At 44.1% G+C, this 22,978-nt stretch overlaps 1 protein-coding gene across 1 annotated transcript in view; it reads left to right on the top strand.

The window, feature by feature from the left end:
• LOC147733934 (sodium- and chloride-dependent GABA transporter 2-like) overlaps positions 1–22,978 on the top strand; it is a 1,073,416-nt gene that overhangs the window by 24,894 nt on the left and 1,025,544 nt on the right. Inside the window, exon 2 of the mRNA XM_086952829.1 lies at positions 10,833–11,051. Within this exon, the coding sequence (XP_086808955.1) occupies positions 10,838–11,051 (214 nt within the window). The 5' untranslated portion in view covers positions 10,833–10,837. The remainder of the gene's footprint in view (positions 1–10,832; positions 11,052–22,978) is intronic.

The following is a 22,978-nucleotide window of genomic DNA, read 5'->3' as shown; positions in this document are numbered from 1 at the left end:
GGTCCCCTCCTATGGGTGGGACCCAGGAAGGGGGTGGATACACCCCTTTCCCTTTGATCCAGGCCGCGCTGGGACTGGGGCTGGTGTGCCCCAGAACCGGTTTGGCAGGATTATGCAAGGGGCAGCCTTGTGCTCCCCAGTCAGTGTCTGGTTTCTTTCAAACCTCCCTGCTACAATCCACTATCTCCTGTCTGGGGTGGTGTAACACCTCCTTAAGACAGGAAAGCCTTTGTCCAGGCCTCCTCTGCTGAGTTTCGGTCAGCAGCAGGAGATCAGACTTGTGTCTGTGGCAGAAGCATCCATTTTGTGGATCTGAGGCTCTTTTTAAAATCAACTGCGCTTTAGCAAAGTAACATGTCGTCTCCCTCTAGAGGGGTGGAATGCTACCCCTATCGCCAGGACTGGCGAGGGGGTAGTATTCCAAATCGTATGACACCTTACACGACATGTTTTGATAAAGCCAAACCAAAGTTAACATATAACCACGAGGATTATAATGCACTTAATAGTATATCGTATGGCATTATCCCGGAACAGCTTAGGGAATTGGTCCCGACGGCTGCAGACAATCTCAGCTCATGCTAGAGCACCATCTCACATAAAACCAAGCACTCTGCCTCCAGGATTGTTAAGGCCTGCCATAGGAGTGACTGATAGGTATATATAAGTCCAGATAGGTTTAGATACAGGCATACTATATCTAAGAAAGGCGTGATTACACCACCTTGCCCCAGCTGAGTGATCAGCCAGTTGTGTCAATTTTAGATAGCCAGCCAGGGGTGGCAAAAGATATGCTGCAGCCCCTGGTAGGCCTTGGATTCACCTATGCCCTGGGTACCTATAGTGCTCTGTACAGGGGCTGATAAGGTGACCCAAGCCAATATAGTTATGCACTTAGGGTACATGGAATCCATTTTACAGAGAGAGCAGATAGCTTGGGGCCCTGATTAGCAGGGAACCAGGCCAACTAAGTCGAAAACCAGCTAAACACAAGGCAAAAATCTGGGGTAACCATAGTCAGGTAGCCACCTTCCTACACTTAACACGCAAATAATTATAGACTCATATCACAACTGCCACTTCCAGCCAAAATGATAGAAAAAGCAGTGAATCACGGTATCTTCATCTTCTTTGAAAACTACAACAATCTTGACCCTGATCATCATGGATTCAGGTCATATCATTGTCTGGAATCCACCTTACAAGCTGCAACAGAAGCCATTCGATTGATAGTGGACAGGAAATAATGCAGACTTGATCCTAATGGATCGCATGGCCGCTTTGTATCATCTCCCCCTGGTAAATGGTTTAGAAAGCATTGGCATGGGAGGATATGCCCTCAGATTGCTAAAATCCTTTCTATCAAATTAAGAGAGAGTGGAGTTGAACAGCTTCACATTGAATCTTTTTTCACTGCCATGTGAGGTCCTGTAGGGGTCCTCACTTATCCCTACATTGTTTAATGCTACATCACTGCTTTGATTACACTGATACGCTGTTTTGGGTTCTCATTGTAACCTATGCCAATGAAACCCAAGTTGTGATATCAGTGTCCTCTGACCCCAATAAAGCTGCCCAACACTATAGATCTTGTATGCTGATGATCATCACCTGGATGCGGAAGAACTTTACAAAAATGTATTCTGATAAGAATGCTATTATTTGACAGAGACCATTCTTTCTGGAACTCTTCCTGATGGCCGTCAAGCCTTGGACACCTCCCCTGTCCAGTTCAATAGGCCAAACATTTGGGAGGCATCTTTGACTCTAATCTAACCTTCCTCAGCCATTCTAAACAGGTTATTTCTTGTTTCCTGATGCTAAAAATCCTCAAGAAAATCTTATCTTTTATGCCTGTGGAACTTAACAGTTATACTAGCTCTTGTCATTTCCAAGAAAGACTACTGCAATGCCCTCTATGTGTGCTCCCAGGCTCGCATTTTGTACAAGATACAAACAATTCAAAATGTGGCTGCCAAAATCCTTACAAAAACTCCCCAAATTCTATTCAGCATCCAAAGCACACCAGAGACCTGCATTGGTTCCTGTTAGGGGAAGATTTAAATGTAAAGCCCTATGCCGGGTCCATAAGGAATTGCACCAAGTCGGGCCTGGCTTTCTACACTCTTGAATGATACATGCCCTCATACACCCTTCGATTTAGTACCGACAGGGAGGGGGGGGATGAAGCTTCTCTTATTCCTCTTCCAAGTTGTGGAACTCCCTCCTGTTTCATCTCAGGGAGCAGGCCAATCCCTTAATTTTTAGGAAGGATCTCAAAACCTATCTTTTCCACACTCACTTCAGTAGTGATCTTGGTCGGCTAACAACCTTCAGGCCGTTTTTGTATTGTTCTAAATAGGGTATAATCACACTGGTGCCAAGATACCGTACAATAATCTCACACTTTAAAAAGTACTTTAAAATAACAAAGCCCAGGGCACTTTCAGAGTCAGTAACTACTAGATTTACCCTTAAGGAACCACAAATTACCACCAATTTCAAGTTGGTGGTAATTTGCGAATTCCTAGAAAAATGCGCTTTCCCCCCTTAGGGCATGTATGTGCACCACAATTTGCGAGTACCTAATGGGTACTCGCAAATTGCTAATGTCTTCCCATTCATTCCTGTGGGAATTTGCTGTTGAGGACTCGCAAAACGTTTTTTTGATACATATGCCCATTTAACTCCTACCACAATCAGATCCTGCTTGGGTTTGGGGTCCAATATCGGAGCACTCCCTGCAACTCCACCCCTTCTGTGGTCGCACTTTTTAAAAGCAAATGAAGCAAATGAACTCTGAGTTGAGAACATGAAAGTAAAACCTTATTGCTGGTGCCTCTGTTACTACAGGGCCCAGGTCTTTGGTGAATTCAGTTGCAATATTAATGGGGTTTGAGTCCTAGGGCCCCACTTAAATTGTTGCCTGTGCTAATGTTGACAGCCCATTCTATTGGTCACGATCGGTACTAACAACTATAGGCAATTCAGGTAGCTACAATATTAACTTCTATTATGTAGAGCTTCATACTACGCTGCTCAAACCTCTAAACATAAATAACAGATGTTATTGTGACCCAGTTTAAAGGTATTCCAATTAGCAACCTCTGAACAATGAAAGGCTGAGTCATTTTGGTTCGACTTAAACTCTTAACCTGTAGTTCACAGTAGGAAATATTTACTCTCTGTGCCACCCAACTGTTTATGGGAGAGACAGACAAATTGGAATACATACAAATATGTAATCGTCATTTTGATACATAAAAACTTTTTGCTAGGTGCTAGACTCTGTGCCATACTCTAGGTGACTGATAACTATGTATCATCTTATTGTAGAAGAGATGACCTTTTGAAGTCAAGGTTCATGCTGTTTGATGTTTTAGTGCAGCTTGAAACCTGGGTGCGAGGCAGCAGGTTATATTATGCTTCCCGATGTGAAGCATAATAAAAGTGGACATCCTCGGCCTACGCAGGTAAGGGCGGTGGGGCAGTGGGGCCGGGTTGAAGGGGGAATTAGACAGACACCTAAAAGGGAAAATTAAATAAATAATTACATTTCCTTTGTTGTTGTCAAAATTTCCCACCCCCACCCAGCCCCATCGTCTGATCGTCATACATCTTTTACCTACATGGGCCGTGGCTGAAAGTTCTTAGATATGAAACCAGGAAGGGTAGAGTAGATTTGTGTGGATTCCACTGTTTTACGTAATTTTTCACATATGCCTGTAGATGACCACAAAGAACAATTCTTAGAGACTGCTTCAGGGACAGCGTAATTTTTGTCAGTTGATGGGTTGTATGTCATATATCAAGGGGCCAAATGAGATACAACTAAGTAATCTTTTACAAAATAATACCTTGATAAAGTTTGATAAAGTCAGGAGGCATCAGTTCTCACAATAGTACTGTATGTCTGAGGGAAAGCAATGGAAAAACATTACATTAACAAAGAGAACTGTCAGAAACAGGAACAAAAAAGCCAGCTTGTTACTCTCAGGTCACAATCTTATTACCAAAGAAATTGCTAGAGATATTTCAGTTTGTATTCCCGGCTGGACAAGTTTCCTCACTGATTGACTGATTCGCTCACTCCACTCTCACCCCATCACTCACTCACTCACTCACTCACTCACTCACTCACTCACTCACTCACTCACTCACTCACTCACTCACTCACTCACTCACTCACTCACTCACCTCACACTGACTGACACATTATCAGCAACTGAGATGAATGAGGTGAGGTGTCCAGAACACCAGTTATTAACATGTGGTCCAGATACCCCGGAGTTCCAGGACGCCTATTCAGGGAGTCAGCATATGCTTAGAGAATTAAATAATATTAGCAGATTAATAAAGTATCCATCTCGCAATCCTGGAGGTTATCCTGACCGACCCTTTCGTGTTGAAAGCATACATAAGAGACTTATGGTCGGCTTTTACAGAAAATGGTATACCCCACAAGAAAAATCTGAAATGTCTAATTACCCAAAAGCAAGCAAGTGTTTTTTTTTCTCAACCACCAAGTCTATTTTTTCTGCAACTTCAATCCTCACTGCCACGAAGGCATCATGACATTCATTACTCTATACATATGGGAACCGGGACTTCAGTAAACTCCACAACGGTTCCACAATACTGGTATAATTGCAAACAAATTTGGAGTAATATTCTGATAAGCCCAGAAACGATATGAGGTGTTCGACACAAGTCAGTGCAGCAGTATTTTAGATTGCCCCCTCCAGTTCTAATTTAGATTTGATGCTATCTTGTGAGATGGTGCGCCTGAGGTACTTTTCTGACACCACCCCAATGCGACATTTCTCTTTTCGCAAAGTAAGTCCAGCCATCTCAAGATTGGACAACACCCTTCTCAGCATGACAATGTGCTCCTCCACATCTTTCCCATAGATTAGGATGTAATACTGGAAGCACAACAACCCTGGAAGGTCCTTCAGCACAGTGGCGTCACAAGGGGGGTGCGGGGGGTGCGGACCGCACCGGGTGACACCCTCACAATGGGGTGATACCATCTAGTTTATCGTTTTGTCAGAGTGCTATGCAAGTTTGTGTTCATGTATGTTATGTCTCTATTTAATCTAATGGCATGCGCAGACCTACCTCGCCCTAATAATGCTCGTCTCGCAGCAGCTAAGGCTTGCTGCTAGCTGCACCAGTCTCGAGCCTGCTCCACGAGCTCCAGATCACACATAGGGTGTGCCGGCATCTCTGCTGACTGGCTTCAGATAGCTCCATCGATCCTCAGCTGTCAATGACGCGGCAGTCAGGTCAAGGGATCATGAACCATTCTGCTCAGTGCCATAAGGTCACTGAGGCAGATTGTTACCCGTGTGTTAAAACGCACAATACGTGATAGAGTTGTGCAACAACTTTAAGATGGGCTGTGCAGCTAGCAAGATTGTTTATCCTGCAGCTCAAGTGGAATAGCAGAGCATTTGAAAATGTTTTCAGCTTTATCATTTAATTATTGCAGAACGTGGTCTTCAGAGTAAAAAACGTGTTTTGTTCTCACTTTTTAGGACACGCCTAGCTCTCCGGTTGCCTTATAACAAGGGAGATCGGCACATCCTCATTTTGATACTTGTGGTTTTGACTTATTTCTATTATAGACCTCTAAGAACAAGAACACAAAGATTTAAAAAAAAGATGGTTGGGTGCTTCGCTGCTTCTTTTTGTGTCAATAGATTGCGTGGATGACAGCGGAGGGGAGATGGTGCAGACAGAGGGAATGATGGTGCAGGCGGAGGGAGAGATGGTGCAGGCAGGGGGTGAGATGGTGCAGGCAGGGGTGAGAGGGTGCAGGCGGAGGGGAGATGGTGCAGGCGGAGGGGAGATGGTGCAGGCGGAGGGAGAGATGGTGCAGGCAGGGGGTGAGATGGTGCAGGCGGGGGAGATAGTGTGAACAAAGGGAGAGATGGTGCAGGCAGAGGGGAGATGGTGCAGGCAGAGGGTGAGATGGTGCAGGCAGAGGGAGAGATGGTGCAGGCAGCGGGAGAGATGGTGCAGGCGGGGGGAGATGGTGCAGACAGAGGGAGAGATGTTGCAGGCAGAGAGGAGATAGTGCAGGCAGAGGGAGAGATGGTGCAGGCAGAAGGAGAGATGGTGCAGACAGAGGGAGAGATGGTGCAGGCAGAGGGGAGATGATACAGGCAGAGGGAGAGATGGTGCAGGCGGAGGGGAGATGGTGCAGGCAGAAGGAGAGATGGTGCAGGCAGATGTAGAGATGGTGCAGACAGAGGTAGAGATGGTGCAGGCGGAGGGGAGATGGTGCAGCCAGAGGGAGAGATGGTGCAGGCAGAGGGGAGATGGTGCAGGCAGAGGGAGAGATGGTGCAGACAGAGGGAGAGATGGTGCAGGCAGAGGGGAGATGGTGCAGGCAGAGGGGAGATGGTGTGCGCACAGGGAGCGATGGTGCAACCAGAGAGGAGATGGTGCAGGCAGAGGGGAGATGGGGCAGGCAGAGGGTGAAATGGTGCAGGAAGAGGGGAGATGGTGCGGAGAGAGGGAGAGTTGGTGCAGGCAGAGGGGACATGGTGCAGGCAGAGGGTGAATTGGTCCATCCGGTAAATTGTGAGGGGGTGACACCATGAGTTACCCGCACCGGGTGACACCAACCCTAGTGACGCCACTGCTTCAGCACATGCTGCATAATCCGCCGGAAGACAGCAGCCACCGAAGCCAATCCAAATGGCATACAAAGGAACTGAAATGCCTCAACGGGAGTCACAAAGGATGTAAGGTGACATGATTCAGGGAGAAGCTCTACTTGGTGGTAGACAGACGAAAGGTCCAGAACACTGAAACAACTCGCTCAGCTGATTAGAGTGAGGACCTCGTGAATGTGTGGCAGTGGATGTCCATCCACCCAAATGTTCTTGTTGAGGTCTCTCAGGTCTACACATAGTCTAATGTCCTTGCCAGATGCTTTAGTAGTGATAACTATCAGAGGTAACCACTGGAAACTCTAAATAGGTTCAATAACACCTAATTTTAATAGCCTGTCCATTTCAACCTGGAGAGGGGCTTTGATCATGTGTGGAATGGGCCTAACCTTGTGTGCTTCAGCTTTAGCATTAGATTTGAATTTGATGGAGTATTGGTCATTTTTGAGCGAACCCAGCTCCTCAGAGAAAACATTGGGGAAACTTCTGCAAGCCTCCATCCCCCCAACAGAAGGTTCTAGTAGAAGAATTTGTTCAGGGCTGTTGGGATCCAATTTGATTCCCAGTTCCTTTTGGTGCTTCCAGCCCAACACATTTGATCCCTTTTGTGTGACATACATTTCGCCCAAGGTACTCCTACCCTTGAACCCATTTTCATTGTCATCATCCTTAGTAAAGTAATGGGGTCCGCAATATAACCACCCATTTGAATATCTGGAGACTCCAAGACTTCTTGGCAAAAGGGGAATAGTTTTGCAAACAGATTGACATCCACCAAAGTGTAAGGTGAACAAGAGTCGGCAAACACTGTCCCACGTTTTTTTATTGAAAGTAATGATACATGAAGGGAAACCTTCTACATCATTTACACTTTGTAATTGGAACACAAATTTGTTATCAGAAGGCATGTCCTGCTCAATTGTCTATACAGGTTTAGAACGCTGTAGCCTGCAGAACCTCGCCAGGTGACCCTTTTTACCACATTTGTGACAAACAACAGGTCTAGCATGGCAAATCACATTATTCTCTAAGTGACTTGAACTCCCACATCTATAGCATTTAGGCTTAATGATAACAGCAAAGTGATAAAAATGTTGTTCGTACTCTCCTTTCCATCATCATGTTTATTTATAATATTATCATCTGCCTTTTTGTCTCCCTACCCCTTCATAGCAACCATGCAATCAGCGGTATGTTCAATCCCTACTGCTATATCAGTAGCTTCCTTGAGAACCGGGTTAGCCACCAAGAGTCTTTCTTGAATTATTGGGCTGTTGGTCATCTGACTAACTGGTCCTTCATAAGTGAATCTTGAAGAGACTCAAATTCACATGTATTAGCCAGGATTTTTAATGCAGCAACAAAAGGTTTTACTTTCTCTTTTTTACCTTGTATCCTTGAAACCTAGGAGTATTGTAAAAAATAACCCTTGATCTAATAAATATTACTGTTGGAAATGTATCTTACATTGTGGCACATTTTCCTTGTGTGTTGTTATCATTTGCATGCATACAAAGTCATTATTACATGCATTTGAATATATCCATTGAATGTTTGGCTCTGTGTAGTTAGCAAACATCAGTGCTATAGTTACCTTACATAGCACAAGTTTTTTATGTTTGAATTGAATTCATTACAGTCTACACGGGGAAGAAAGAAAAATGCCTTAAAAACTGCAGGCTGACCCAATTTACTGACAGATAGGTGTGCCCATCAGTGTGAAAACTAACATGCGACAAATGTTCACACAGGAGGAAATGAATTCTTGTTTGAAAACATCTAAGGGGGCCAGTCAGCATGAAAATGTAACAGATCAAAATGCCAATATCAGAACAAGGAAAAGCTGTGCCTATCAGCGTGAAGGCCAGACAGGTAACTCAGAGAGGAACCACCCTTATTTGACAAGCGGGATGGTTCCCAATGGAGACGGGCTCCCACACTACGGATTTTCCAACAAGAAACAGCTGTGCCCATCAGCGTGCAACCTGACAAGCAGCTCAAGGAGGATCCGCCCTCGGCTGAAGAGCGGTAAGGCACTGCCCCGGAGGCCGCTGCTACTGATGCTGGCACGCCCCAACGGAAGAGCTAACTCAGACGGAAGACAGGATCGTCAGGTGAGGAACAACACCAGCAGCACGGGAAGAAATGCAAGAATGAAGAGGCTTTCCTCAATGCAGTCAAAAGCGTGAGATTAAGGAGCGATGAGGGAACAGGAAACTCAACCGATCAGCTACTACCATGAGCAAACAGCACAAGGGCTCACAGGGGAGACAGGCTCCCACACTGTCCCCCGGCAGGCTCATACAGAAGAAATATATAAGAACCGCTGAAGGGGCCAAAAGCCAAACCGACTACGAGCTAAGCCAATAGAGCAGCAGAGGTATGAAAACAGTAGATGAAGCCGTGACAGAAGAAGCTGAATAAGGCTAAGGGTGGGCATTGTTGGCAGAGTACTACTACGTGGAATTCCACGAAGTTGAACAAAAACTCTGTGAATTACTTTGCTCCATCAGACTCCCAATTAATAAAACAGAAACCTCATACTCGTCGTTACTAGGTGTCCCTCATGAGTCAAATGCAAAAACATTTAAACCCTTTCATGAAGCTGCAGTTCCACTAGTCGTTACTAGATGTCCCTCATGAGTCAAATGCAAAATCTTGATGTAAGAATTTCAATGCTTTTGCATTTATCTCGTGAGGGACACCTAGTAATGACTAGTTGAACTACAGCTCTTTGTAGAATTATTTTAATATTGGATACTATAATATTCACTGCCCACTGCTAATCTCGTCCCATAATGCTTTGTAGGGCCTTTGGTTGGGATTGTATTTTTGCCCATAACTGTGCTTGGGGTGGTCCTAAGAGGATGGGACCACCACTGAATCATTCAGCATGATATGCTCTCCATGTTCAATGCATCTGCTTGGTCCTCCCCCTAGGTTAGGGGGGACCCAAAAATCATCACCTCTCTCTTTGCCTGATATTTTTCATTTTCAAAGTTCACCTTTGTGAATTGGTTATATGCTTTTTAGCATATCAAGTTTTGTTATCAAAGCGTTTGTGGGTGCAGTTTAGTAGCTGACTCCGGAGAAACTGAGGGGCATATCAACAAGGGTTTTATCTCTGCTTTTTTGGCTTTAAAAGCCAAAGAAGCAGAGATAAAAATATCACCCTATCAACAACAGGGTGCTAACATGCGAAATCGTATGTTAGCATCCTTTTTCACTACCCTTCCCTTTGCATCTCATTAGAGATGCAAAGTGGGCGTTCCAGAGCAAAATAATGGGAAAAATGTCGCTAAGCAAAATTTCTCCTATTATCAAGCTTCACGCTAAGCCTGTTAGAGACAAAAAAAGCAGCGCTAACCACTGTTAACACTGCTTTTTTACGTCTGCTAATTTTTTGACTTAGCCATGTAATCCAATGGGAGGTGGATTACATGGCTAAGTCCACCATGGCCTATCAACATGGATATCCCTATCCTTGTAGTTGTATTGCTTGATTACCAGTGATCACCTCCCAAAATGCCGCTATGGCTGGATTTTTTATCGCCTAGGCGGTTAGCGTTGTTAATAACGCGATAATCAGGCGACATTATCCAGCGATAGCGGGCGTTAAAAAATGTAACGCTAAGTGCCCTTAGCGTTAATTTTCCATGTTCCTTGTTAATATGCCCCTGAGTTTTTGCCTGAATTCTGTGTTTTTAATGGAATGCGTAGTTACCAAATCCCCGGAAAACTCTGCTAGCGGAGCTGAGTTCATTGCCCAAGCCTAAATAAGATACTCACAGGTTACTTAAACTAAGCTCTTGAATAATGATGTACAGCTGGCAATAAAGAAAGCATTGAGGGTGATGGTGAACCATCCCCACACGGTGAATCATAGCCAAATGCTACTACAAAAAAGAAGATAAAACGCTAATGAATGCAGGAGTCTTCTTTATTAGTTCCTTACACCACCGCAGGTTCCATCAGCTGGAGTTAACTGCGGAATGTTGCCAGCAAAGGCACAGGTTATGAGGGGCTAGGGAAAGGGGATGTGGACTGTACCACATACATAAGATTATAACAGAACACTCCTCGAGTATCTATTATTATGCACTTATCTCTGCGCTTAATGTAAAATGTACTTCCTGTTTGTGCTTTTAGGTGTGATGGGTATCACAAATGCTGGGACAGTTACCAAAGGAGATACCACTCCGGCACATCCCCTCATGGAGAAGGAGGAATTTGAAGAGTGCAAACCAGAAATATTGGAGCGGGGGCAGTGGAACAACAAACTGGAGTTTTTGCTGTCAGTTGCCGGTGAAATCATTGGATTGGGCAACGTCTGGAGATTTCCTTATCTCTGTTACAAAAACGGAGGTGGTAGGTACAGTGCACTGCTCTAAATGTGATGTTAAGACAATTTAAATAAAGTCCCCAAGTACAATTCACCCACCATTGGTAAATTCTATCTGCTAGAAGAACTGGAGGACTAAAGAATGTGATTGAGTGTGGCATGTTGGTGGAGAGATCGTGATCTTCCATTTCAAAAGTAAATCTAGATGTGTGTATCAATGCAGGTCAAATAGAGAAAAAATGAAAGTGGAAGTGTAGGGAAGTGCTGGGGCTGTGTGATTGTGCCTCATGATGATCACATCTGAATTGAGGGAGCCTAAAGAATCTGAACATAAACTAACCCCATATCATAGTCAGGAAGGACATCCAAGAACAGAAGCTGCCATTTTGAAATCATGCAATGAAACAAACAACAAGACAAGAATTTCAGTGGCTATTTTGGGATCTTACTGGCCATGTTGAGGATAGGGAAATCTCGTTGGAATGCAGGCAGGCTCCATGTTAATATGATGCATAAAAAATAATCTTCACAAAATGTTGAAAAGTGGCACTTTTAATACAAGACATACATATTAACATATACACAGATATATTACAATGACACACATACAAAATAGACAACATATGGAAAGAGAAAATTAAATTGACAGAGAGATTGCAAAGAATTAATTAAATATAAAACAAATGCATCTTCTACATAAGGAACAAAAGATTTCCAGCATGATCATTTGAAAACCTCTACCATTTTATATGTCTGATCAGCAGATTATAGCCCAAAGCTGGGAGAAATGAAGGAGCAGGAGGGTTAAACATTTCCTTAAGGCAACATGCAAAAGACATGCTGTTGAGCAAGCAACACTTTTGTTGCCGAACACGGTTGAAAATGTGGTATTTTTGGACTCTGATATAAACTATGGGCTCATAAAGTGTCCTAATAAAAGGTTTAACCTGCAGAGAAACATTTGTTTTACATGTCCTGTCAATGAGAAGAGTAAACAAAGGATGAATTTACAATGAGACTAAAGAAATTAGTAACATTTAGTAAGTTTGCAAGGTTTACTATTGAAAAAGAAATTGAGCTACTGATAACAAGAGGATGTAAATATATTCCTTTCTAGGTCTGGAACAATTTCTCAAAATACAGAACTCAGAAAAAAACCTTTGGGGAAAATATATTACCTGCAAACTATGTTATAAATAGTAGAACAGAGATAACAGTGAAAACACATGCTGTTAATCTGGAACAAGGAAAATGGCAAAAATGTGAGCAAAAAATCAAAAATATGAAAATAAAAGGAAGGGTACACTACATATTATATTATACAATTACACTACATATACATGAATTCAACAATCCATTGGTGCAAATTGAAAGAAGAGTTCGAATTCACCTACAGGAAATTAGAAAATGAAATGAACTTAAATTAACTGTATGTATTTGTGCCAGCAAACATCCAATGCAGTGGGTATCTCATATAGTTGTGATTCCAAAATAAAACATTAGGATATAAGCATTATTAGGATATGAATACATATGAGAGTGCAAAACATGATCATTGCCTACGTTTTGATGATAATTTAAGGAATCTTAATGCCACCCCACCACAGAATTTTCAAACCTGTATTTATGTAAAATATATAATCATCTAGAAATTGAATCAAAGGAAAGGTATAACAACATGTTTGTTACACTTTAATACGTGCAGATACACAAAATTGAATTTTGGAGTAATTTCAGCTGCAGAGATATTTCAGGAAATTGTGAAGAACGAAATTAAGCAAAACTGTGTTAATATCGGTGATGAGATATTAGCCCAATCCAAGAGGAACATGATTGTGCGGGGAACATCACTTACAACGCATTTATTACAACGCACTACCATTACATCGCAACCATTACAACGCAAACCATTACAACGCATTGGCCTGGGGGAGCTCTAGGATAGGGAATATATTTAATTTACTATCCAACACCTTCCCTCTATCCACGGGGACTGGAGTTGGAATAGTAAATTAAATAATTCACTATCCAGCGCTTAAAAGCACTATGCGTTGTAATGGTATGCGATGTAAAAAACGCGTTGTAACAGCAGGCGTTGTAATAGCCTGCGTTGTAACGACACCAATCCGATTGTGCTTTCACAAAACCTTGTAAATGTCTAACAGACCCTGATCTGAAATAAATGCGTGAACAGTGTGAAATTATTATACCTGAGTTAATTATCTATGGACGTATTTTTTCCAAAGAAGGAAAAGACTGGGATCCTGCAATAGTGTCTGCATTTAAATCTTCAGTATACCTAAATAAAGCGTCAGAATTGAGGTCACTTTTATACATGGCTAGCAATTGTCCACAACATGTCAAGGGTAATTCCACTTCAAGTGCTTCTCTGCATGAAATAATTAAGAAAGGACACATTTGCAATGGGATGAGAACTGTGAAATGATGCTTAAAAATAAAAGAATACATCTATCTTAATTTGATCTCATATTTACAGAACAACTAGTAGATGCATGCCTGGTTGAACTAGGAGAAATAGCAGTACAACACAAACCATGAACAGAAACAATACAATACAGAAGGGATGGCTGAGTGAAAAATTGCGCTGAGTTGTGACAAAATCTGTGGTTGCAGTAAAGTAAGCTCCAAGGATAAGGTGATGGCAATCCACCATCAACCAAAGGTAAAGAAAAATCAATACCAAATGTAATCGAAAAACAAAATATACCCAGAGCTAGTGGCAATAATCAATCAAGTCCTTGAATACATCACAATCAAGATGGTCTTCGTCTCATCATTTATTATGATGTCGTTCTTCGTAGCAAATCTAGCCGCCAACACGTGTTTCGTCTTTAGTCGTATAGACCACAGACTTCTACAGGGCTTCAACGTCATAATATACAGAATCAGAAGTAATCAAAGATACAAAGTTGAATATAAAAACATCATATCAATTAAGCGTGACAATTTCATCAAAATGAATTGAATACAAGAAAGTGGCTGAAAAGCCAGATTAATAGGTTCAAAACCTAAAATTAAAGGCAAAAACCCAACATTTGGAAACCAAAAAGGAAACACCAACTATTGCCTAGTGTAAGAAAAAACATAAGCAACAGAATATGTGTGATCAGAATTTAAAACATAAAAAGACCAAATTATCCATCACCAAACACCAACAAGTACAGTGCTCCAATCAGGAAGAAGATGAGGTAACTAGAATTATCCTGGCATTAGTTGCCATAAATTATATATCACAATACGTGATACACTCAAATATATATGAGAGAGAAAGGAGAAAGAGTAGAAAGAAGACGTGACCAAAACAAACACTCACCTATTGCTAGACTAACAAGTTATTGTTGAGAGAGGAAATCTTATCTTCCTCTATGTATTGTATTATCACGATCTGTAAAGAGTCCAACCAAAACAACCTGTGTCAGTTTGACAACCAAGATCTAAATGCTAAAATCACCACAGCACAATTCTAATGTCACTCACTATGAAATCAGGAGACTCTTGAAAAAGTAGATCACAAATCAGGCAAATCTTCACAGTCACAAAAAGAGCCCCAAGTGACCTAGTATTTACAATAAAAGAAACAGAACTCTCCTTGAGTTTCTGACATATCTAACTCCAAAACCTTACTAAGATAAGATCACAGTAGAAAAAAACCCATCATCAACAGAATTAACCCAAGCAGTTGGTAACCCATCACAATTCCATAATATTATATGGTATGTTAAGTAGAAATAACTTTAAGGCTAAAGCATATATAAAAAAAAGACAACATTCACACACTCATCTGCCCAATGTCAATGGTATGCATTAGTCTGGTTACTTAAAAGCAAAGTCATCATTTATATCTAGAACAGAGCAATATTGGCAAATAAATCCCATGTCTGTGTTCAACTTGACATTCAAACATATAGTGACACTGAGCATAATCTCCGACCTCATAAATGATAAGGTTCCATTTCACCCGAATGTTAATTATGCACAAAAGTCTCAACGTTAAAACGACTATCCTGTCTTATACGTATGAGGTGAGCTGGTAAATCAAATAAGTAAGATCACCAGTCAAATTCGACAAAAATCTAAACAAAAGTTAATTGGGTTAATATTTAGTGACTTCAGACTTAAATATATACAGTGAAATGGCCAGATAAGTTGTCAACCTGTAGTCTTCTTAATCAAAACCGAGATTCACCTCGGACGTGGTGTGATCCGACGCGTCTGACAGCAACCGGCGTGTAGCGTAAGCGCCATGTTGGAAATCCAATATATGACGACTCAAAACAATGACATGAAAACAGGACTCAATAACTTCAATACGTAAAGGATACCAGTCACAAAACCGGCGTAAAATATGCACGATCTTCAAATAAGAAAATGTTCAGCAGTCAAATATAAAAGAAACAATATCGTAAATACGATATATTGTGTGTAGCAATATATAAAGAGGCCTGAATATACAGTTTTGTCACGGATACACCCTAAAAAGCCTTGTAGTCGTGTAAACAGTATTGATTTAAAAGATAGGCAAGCGTATCAGCCGTTTCTGATAAATGACCAGAAAAACGATCGAAATATCGAAAGGAAGAGAGCGCAAAAGTCAGACCTCGTAAAAGTCTAAATGATTAAGTCAGTCGATAATATCCACTTCAAAGAAAAGATATGGTACTATAGGTGAGTTGTTAGTTAAAATCGAAAAGTGACAGAAAAACAACAGGTGTGGTAATACAATAATAATATACCCAAAATCTAACAGATTTTTGCCATGCAAACTTACATGAAAGAGGTTAAGAGAAGTGCTATATTAAATCATAAAATCAATAGTCAAGATGTCACATCATAGACAATGACAGGATTCCCAGTCCTACAGAGACCCCGCAATAAAATAATAGGATTGGTCACAGAACATTACCCACCAGGGACCTCATTTAAATGAACGGGTGAAATCCTGCTTCTCTCCTTTTTTTTCATTTTTACCATCCGGATGAGCTCTATTAAAGCGATATGAGGTTTTCCTCCCCTCGCTTCAACTAGTCAAACAAGGATTTGCTATCAAAGGGTGGAAGCCATGCACCGCCCTCTAATAACAAACAAAAATGTCCCGCGGATGCACACCCCTAGGACGTTGTATGAGCGCTGCCTGGGAGGTCGCGCTCCCTAGGACCATGAAGCATTGGTTAGTATAAACGCATACTAACACAACTTACACATGTGTAGTATAGAGGATTGGCAAAATCCAAAAATATAGACCCTACCAGAGGTCGGATGACATAGTTCAAGGAGCCGATGACCCTGTGATGAGTAGAAACAGCACAACGCAAGCAATTTTGAAATATTGGTGAGTGCTGCCTTCTTTTTACCTTCTCCCGCTCGTCACCAAATTTATGTAGTGAAGAGGCAGACAGCAATGGATCGGATAAGTAGGTTTATAGCAGGAAAACAAGACACCTTGAACACCCACCAACAGGAGCAGACAACAAGGCTACTGTCTTCTCCAGCACTGTGTACAAACTCTCCAAGGTTCCCCTCATGACAGCCCTTCATTCTAACATTACATACTTACATTCTAGTAGAATTACATACTAACATTCTACTATGACTTACAATGGAATACTACACAGAGCACATGACTTTACAGCAATGAGCTCATGGTTTCATCCAAAAGTCTTGAGACCGATAGGGGTGAGTAGTTTGCTTTCCACTCCCTGTATTATATAAACACAAACTAACACTACTTCCACAGGTATACTACAGCGCCCAGAGCACATCACTTTACAGCAATGAGCTCACGATTTAGGCTCACGGTTTAATCTTCAGACCAGTAGGAGAAAGTAGTTCGCTACCCACTCCTTATATACTATAAATGCATACTAACATTATGTACACAGTTATACTACAGTGGCTGGTATCCTACAGCACCCGGAGCACATCACTTCACAGCAATCAGCTTGCTTTGATCCAGAGTCTTCACACTGGTAGGCGTGAGTACTTTGTTTCCCGCTTCAGTTATAGTATAACGATTCAGAAAAGGGAGTGGTGATGGACAGAGTCTCTGAATTAAGCAGAACACTCCTACCCAGTCAACAGATCAGGGCTTGATCCATCACCGTTGCTCCATCAGGATTCAAGCAAGCCGGGCCGAAGACGGCTGAAATGCCAGAAACCGGTCCCCGGTAGCTTGTCTCATTTCTGGTGAAGAATTGGCTTGGTAGTTTAGTCTGCCCTGTTCCCATGATGCACTGGGCCAGGGACAGACTGATTTGCATATAGCCAGGTTCTGAGCTGGGATGGGGCAGTGAGATAAATAACGGTGATGGATCAAGCCCTGATCTTTGGACTGGGTAAGAGTGGTCTGTTTAATTCAGACACTCTGTTCATCACCACCCCCTTTTCTGAATCGTTTTTGGCCACCTCAGGTGTGGCAGGGTATACTCAGACATGAGTCCCTTTCTCACTGCTCCATCAGGATTCAAGCAAGCCAGGCCGAAGACGGCTGGAATGCCAGAAACCGGTCCCCGGTAGCTTGTCTCCTTTCTGGTGAAGAATTGGCTTGGTAGTTTAGTCTGCCCTGTTCCCATGATGCACTGGGCCAGGGACAGACTGATTTGCATATAGCCAGGTTCTGAGCTGGGATGGGGCAGTGAGATAAATAACGGTGATGGATCAAGCCATGATCTTTGGACTGGGTAAGAGTGGTCTATTTAATTCAGACACTCTGTTCATCACCACCCCCTTTTCTGAATCGTTTTTGGCCACCATAGGTGTGGCAGGGTATACTCAGACATGAGTCCCTTTCTCACTGCTCCATCAGGATTCAAGCAAGCCGGGCCGAAGACGCCTGAAATGCCAGAAACCGGTCCCCGGTAGCTTGTCTCCTTTCTGGTGAAGAATTGGCTTGGTAGTTTAGTCTGCCCTGTTCCCATGATGCACTGGGCCAGGGACAGCGTGATTTGCATATAGCCAGGTTCTGAGCTGGGATGGGGCAGTGAGATAAATAACGGTGATGGATCAAGCCCTGATCTTTGGACTGGGTAAGAGTGGTCTGTTTAATTCAGACACTCTGTTCATCACCACCCCCTTTTCTGAATCGTTTTTGGCCACCATAGGTGTGGCAGGGTATACTCAGACATGAGTCCCTTTCTCACTGCTCCATCAGGATTCAAGCAAGCCGGGCCGAAGACGGCTGAAATGCCAGAAACAGGTCCCCGGTAGCTTGTCTCCTTTCTGGTAAAGAATTGGCTTGGTAGTTTAGTCTGCCCTGTTCCCATGATGCACTGGGCCAGGGACAGACTGATTTGCATATAGCCAGGTTCTGAGCTGGGATGGGGCAGTGAGATAAATAACGGTGATGGATCAAGCCCTGATCTTTGGACTGGGTAAGAGTGGTCTGTTTAATTCAGACACTCTGTTCATCACCACCCCCTTTTCTGAATCGTTTTTGGCCACCATAGGTGTGGCAGGGTATACTCAGACATGAGTCCCTTTCTCACTGCTCCTTCAGGATTCAAGCAAGCCGGGCCGAAGACGGCTGAAATGCCAGAAACCGGTCCCCGGTAGCTTGTCTCCTTTCTGGTGAAGAATTGGCTTGGTAGTTTAGTCTGCCCTGTTCCCATGATGCACTGGGCCAGGGACAGACTGATTTGCATATAGCCAGGTTCTGAGCTGGGATGGGGCAGTGAGATAAATAACGGTGATGGATCAAGCCCTGATCTTTGGACTGGGTAAGAGTGGTCTGTTTAATTCAGACACTCTGTTCATCACCACCCCCTTTTCTGAATCGTTTTTGGCCACCTCAGGTGTGGCAGGGTATACTCAGACATGAGTCCCTTTCTCACTGCTCCATCAGGATTCAAGCAAGCCAGGCCGAAGACGGCTGGAATGCCAGAAACCGGTCCCCGGTAGCTTGTCTCCTTTCTTGTGAAGAATTGGCTTGGTAGTTTAGTCTGCCCTGTTCCCATGATGCACTGGGCCAGGGACAGACTGATTTGCATATAGCCAGGTTCTGAGCTGGGATGGGGCAGTGAGATAAATAACGGTGATGGATCAAGCCATGATCTTTGGACTGGGTAAGAGTGGTCTATTTAATTCAGACACTCTGTTCATCACCACCCCCTTTTCTGAATCGTTTTTGGCCACCATAGGTGTGGCAGGGTATACTCAGACATGAGTCCCTTTCTCACTGCTCCATCAGGATTCAAGCAAGCCGGGCCGAAGACGCCTGAAATGCCAGAAACCGGTCCCCGGTAGCTTGTCTCCTTTCTGGTGAAGAATTGGCTTGGTAGTTTAGTCTGCCCTGTTCCCATGATGCACTGGGCCAGGGACAGCGTGATTTGCATATAGCCAGGTTCTGAGCTGGGATGGGGCAGTGAGATAAATAACGGTGATGGATCAAGCCCTGATCTTTGGACTGGGTAAGAGTGGTCTGTTTAATTCAGACACTCTGTTCATCACCACCCCCTTTTCTGAATCGTTTTTGGCCACCATAGGTGTGGCAGGGTATACTCAGACATGAGTCCCTTTCTCACTGCTCCATCAGGATTCAAGCAAGCCGGGCCGAAGACGGCTGAAATGCCAGAAACCGGTCCCCGGTAGCTTGTCTCCTTTCTGGTAAAGAATTGGCTTGGTAGTTTAGTCTGCCCTGTTCCCATGATGCACTGGGCCAGGGACAGACTGATTTGCATATAGCCAGGTTCTGAGCTGGGATGGGGCAGTGAGATAAATAACGGTGATGGATCAAGCCCTGATCTTTGGACTGGGTAAGAGTGGTCTGTTTAATTCAGACACTCTGTTCATCACCACCCCCTTTTCTGAATAGTTTTTGGCCACCATAGGTGTGGCAGGGTATACTCAGACATGAGTCCCTTTCTCACTGCTCCATCAGGATTCAAGCAAGCCGGGCCGAAGAAGGCTGAAATGCCAGAAACCGGTCCCCGGTAGCTTGTCTCATTTCTGGTGAAGAATTGGCTTGGTAGTTTAGTCTGCCCTGTTCCCATGATGCACTGGGCCAGGGACAGACTGATTTGCATATAGCCAGGTTCTGAGCTGGGATGGGGCAGTGAGATAAATAACGGTGATGGATCAAGCCCTGATCTTTGGACTGGGAAAGAGTGGTCTGTTTAATTCAGACACTCTGTTCATCACCACCCCCTTTTCTGAATCGTTTTTGGCCACCATAGGTGTGGCAGGGTATACTCAGACATGAGTCCCTTTCTCACTGCTCCATCAGGATTCAAGCAAGCCGGGCCGAAGACGGCTGAAATGCCAGAAACCGGTCCCCGGTAGCTTGTCTCCTTTCTGGTGAAGAATTGGCTTGGTAGTTTAGTCTGCCCTGTTCCCATGATGCACTGGGCCAGGGACAGACTGATTTGCATATAGCCAGGTTCTGAGCTGGGATGGGGCAGTGAGATAAATAACGGTGATGGATCAAGCCCTGATCTTTGGACTGGGCAAGAGTGGTCTGTTTAATTCAGACACTCTGTTCATCACCACCCCCTTTTCTGAATCGTTTTTGGCCACCATAGGTGTGGCAGGGTATACTCAGACATGAGTCCCTTTCTCACTGCTCCTTCAGGATTCAAGCAAGCCGGGCCGAAGACGGCTGAAATGCCAGAAACCGGTCCCCGGTAGCTTGTCTCCTTTCTGGTGAAGAATTGGCTTGGTAGTTTAGTCTGCCCTGTTCCCATGATGCACTGGGCCAGGGACAGACTGATTTGCATATAGCCAGGTTCTGAGCTGGGATGGGGCAGTGAGATAAATAACGGTGATGGATCAAGCCCTGATCTTTGGACTGGATAAGAGTGGTCTGTTTAATTCAGACACTCTGTTCATCACCACCCCCTTTTCTGAATCGTTTTTGGCCACCATAGGTGTGGCAGGGTATACTCAGACATGAGTCCCTTTCTCACTGCTCCATCAGGATTCAAGCAAGCCGGGCCGAAGACGGCTGAAATGCCAGAAACCGGTCCCCGGTAGCTTGTCTTCTTTCTGGTGAAGAATTGGCTTGGTAGTTTAGTCTGCCCTGTTCCCATGATGCACTGGGCCAGGGACAGACTGATTTGCATATAGCCAGGTTCTGAGCTGGGATGGGGCAGTGAGATAAATAGCGGTGATGGATCAACCCCTGATCTTTGGACTGGGTAAGAGTGGTCTGTTTAATTCAGACACTCTGTTCATCACCACCCCCTTTTCTGAATCGTTTTTGGCCACCATAGGTGTGGCAGGGTATACTCAGACATGAGTCCCTTTCTCACTGCTCCATCAGGATTCAAGCAAGCCGGGCCGAAGACGGCTTAAATGCCAGAAACCGGTCCCCAGTAGCTTGTCTCCTTTCTGGTGAAGAATTGGCTTGGTAGTTTAGTCTGCCCTGTTCCCATGATGCACTGGGCCAGGGACAGACTGATTTGCATATAGCCAGGTTCTGAGCTGGGATGGGGCAGTGAGATAAATAACGGTGATGGATCAAGCCCTGATCTTTGGACTGGGTAAGAGTGGTCTGTTTAATTCAGACACTCTGTTCATCACCACCCCCTTTTCTGAATCGTTTTTGGCCACCATAGGTGTGGCAGGGTATACTCAGACATGAGTCCCTTTCTCACTGCTCCATCAGGATTCAAGCAAGCCGGGCCGAAGACGGCTGAAATGCCAGAAACCGGTCCCCGGTAGTTTGTCTCCTTTCTGGTGAAGAATTGGCTTGGTAGTTTAGTCTGCCCTGTTCCCATGATGCACTGGGCCAGGGACACACTGATTTGCATATAGCCAGGTTCTGAGCTGGGATGGGGCAGTGAGATAAATAACGGTGATGGATCAAGCCCTGATCTTTGGACTGGGCAAGAGTGGTCTGTTTAATTCAGACACTCTGTTCATCACCACCCCCTTTTCTGAATCGTTTTTGGCCACCATAGGTGTGGCAGGGTATACTCAGACATGAGTCCCTTTCTCACTGCTCCTTCAGGATTCAAGCAAGCCGGGCCGAAGACGGCTGAAATGCCAGACACCGGTCCCCGGTAGCTTGTCTCCTTTCTGGTGAAGAATTGGCTTGGTAGTTTAGTCTGCCCTGTTCCCATGATGCACTGGGCCAGGGACAGACTGATTTGCATATAGCCAGGTTCTGAGCTGGGATGGGGCAGTGAGATAAATAACGGTGATGGATCAAGCCCTGATCTTTGGACTGGATAAGAGTGGTCTGTTTAATTCAGACACTCTGTTCATCACCACCCCCTTTTCTGAATCGTTTTTGGCCACCATAGGTGTGGCAGGGTATACTCAGACATGAGTCCCTTTCTCACTGCTCCATCAGGATTCAAGCAAGCCGGGCCGAAGACGGCTGAAATGCCAGAAACCGGTCCCCGGTAGCTTGTCTTCTTTCTGGTGAAGAATTGGCTTGGTAGTTTAGTCTGCCCTGTTCCCATGATGCACTGGGCCAGGGACAGACTGATTTGCATATAGCCAGGTTCTGAGCTGGGATGGGGCAGTGAGATAAATAGCGGTGATGGATCAACCCCTGATCTTTGGACTGGGTAAGAGTGGTCTGTTTAATTCAGACACTCTGTTCATCACCACCCCCTTTTCTGAATCGTTTTTGGCCACCATAGGTGTGGCAGGGTATACTCAGACATGAGTCCCTTTCTCACTGCTCCATCAGGATTCAAGCAAGCCGGGCCGAAGACGGCTTAAATGCCAGAAACCGGTCCCCAGTAGCTTGTCTCCTTTCTGGTGAAGAATTGGCTTGGTAGTTTAGTCTGCCCTGTTCCCATGATGCACTGGGCCAGGGACAGACTGATTTGCATATAGCCAGGTTCTGAGCTGGGATGGGGCAGTGAGATAAATAACGGTGATGGATCAAGCCCTGATCTTTGGACTGGGTAAGAGTGGTCTGTTTAATTCAGACACTCTGTTCATCACCACCCCCTTTTCTGAATCGTTTTTGGCCACCATAGGTGTG

The sequence above is a fragment of the Lissotriton vulgaris genome, chromosome 1_2 (genome assembly GCF_964263255.1).
Source record: "Lissotriton vulgaris chromosome 1_2, aLisVul1.2, whole genome shotgun sequence".
NCBI lineage: Eukaryota > Metazoa > Chordata > Amphibia > Caudata > Salamandridae > Lissotriton > Lissotriton vulgaris.
Note: the sequence above shows the minus strand (reverse complement) of the source record. Positions and strands in the feature narration are given on the sequence as shown.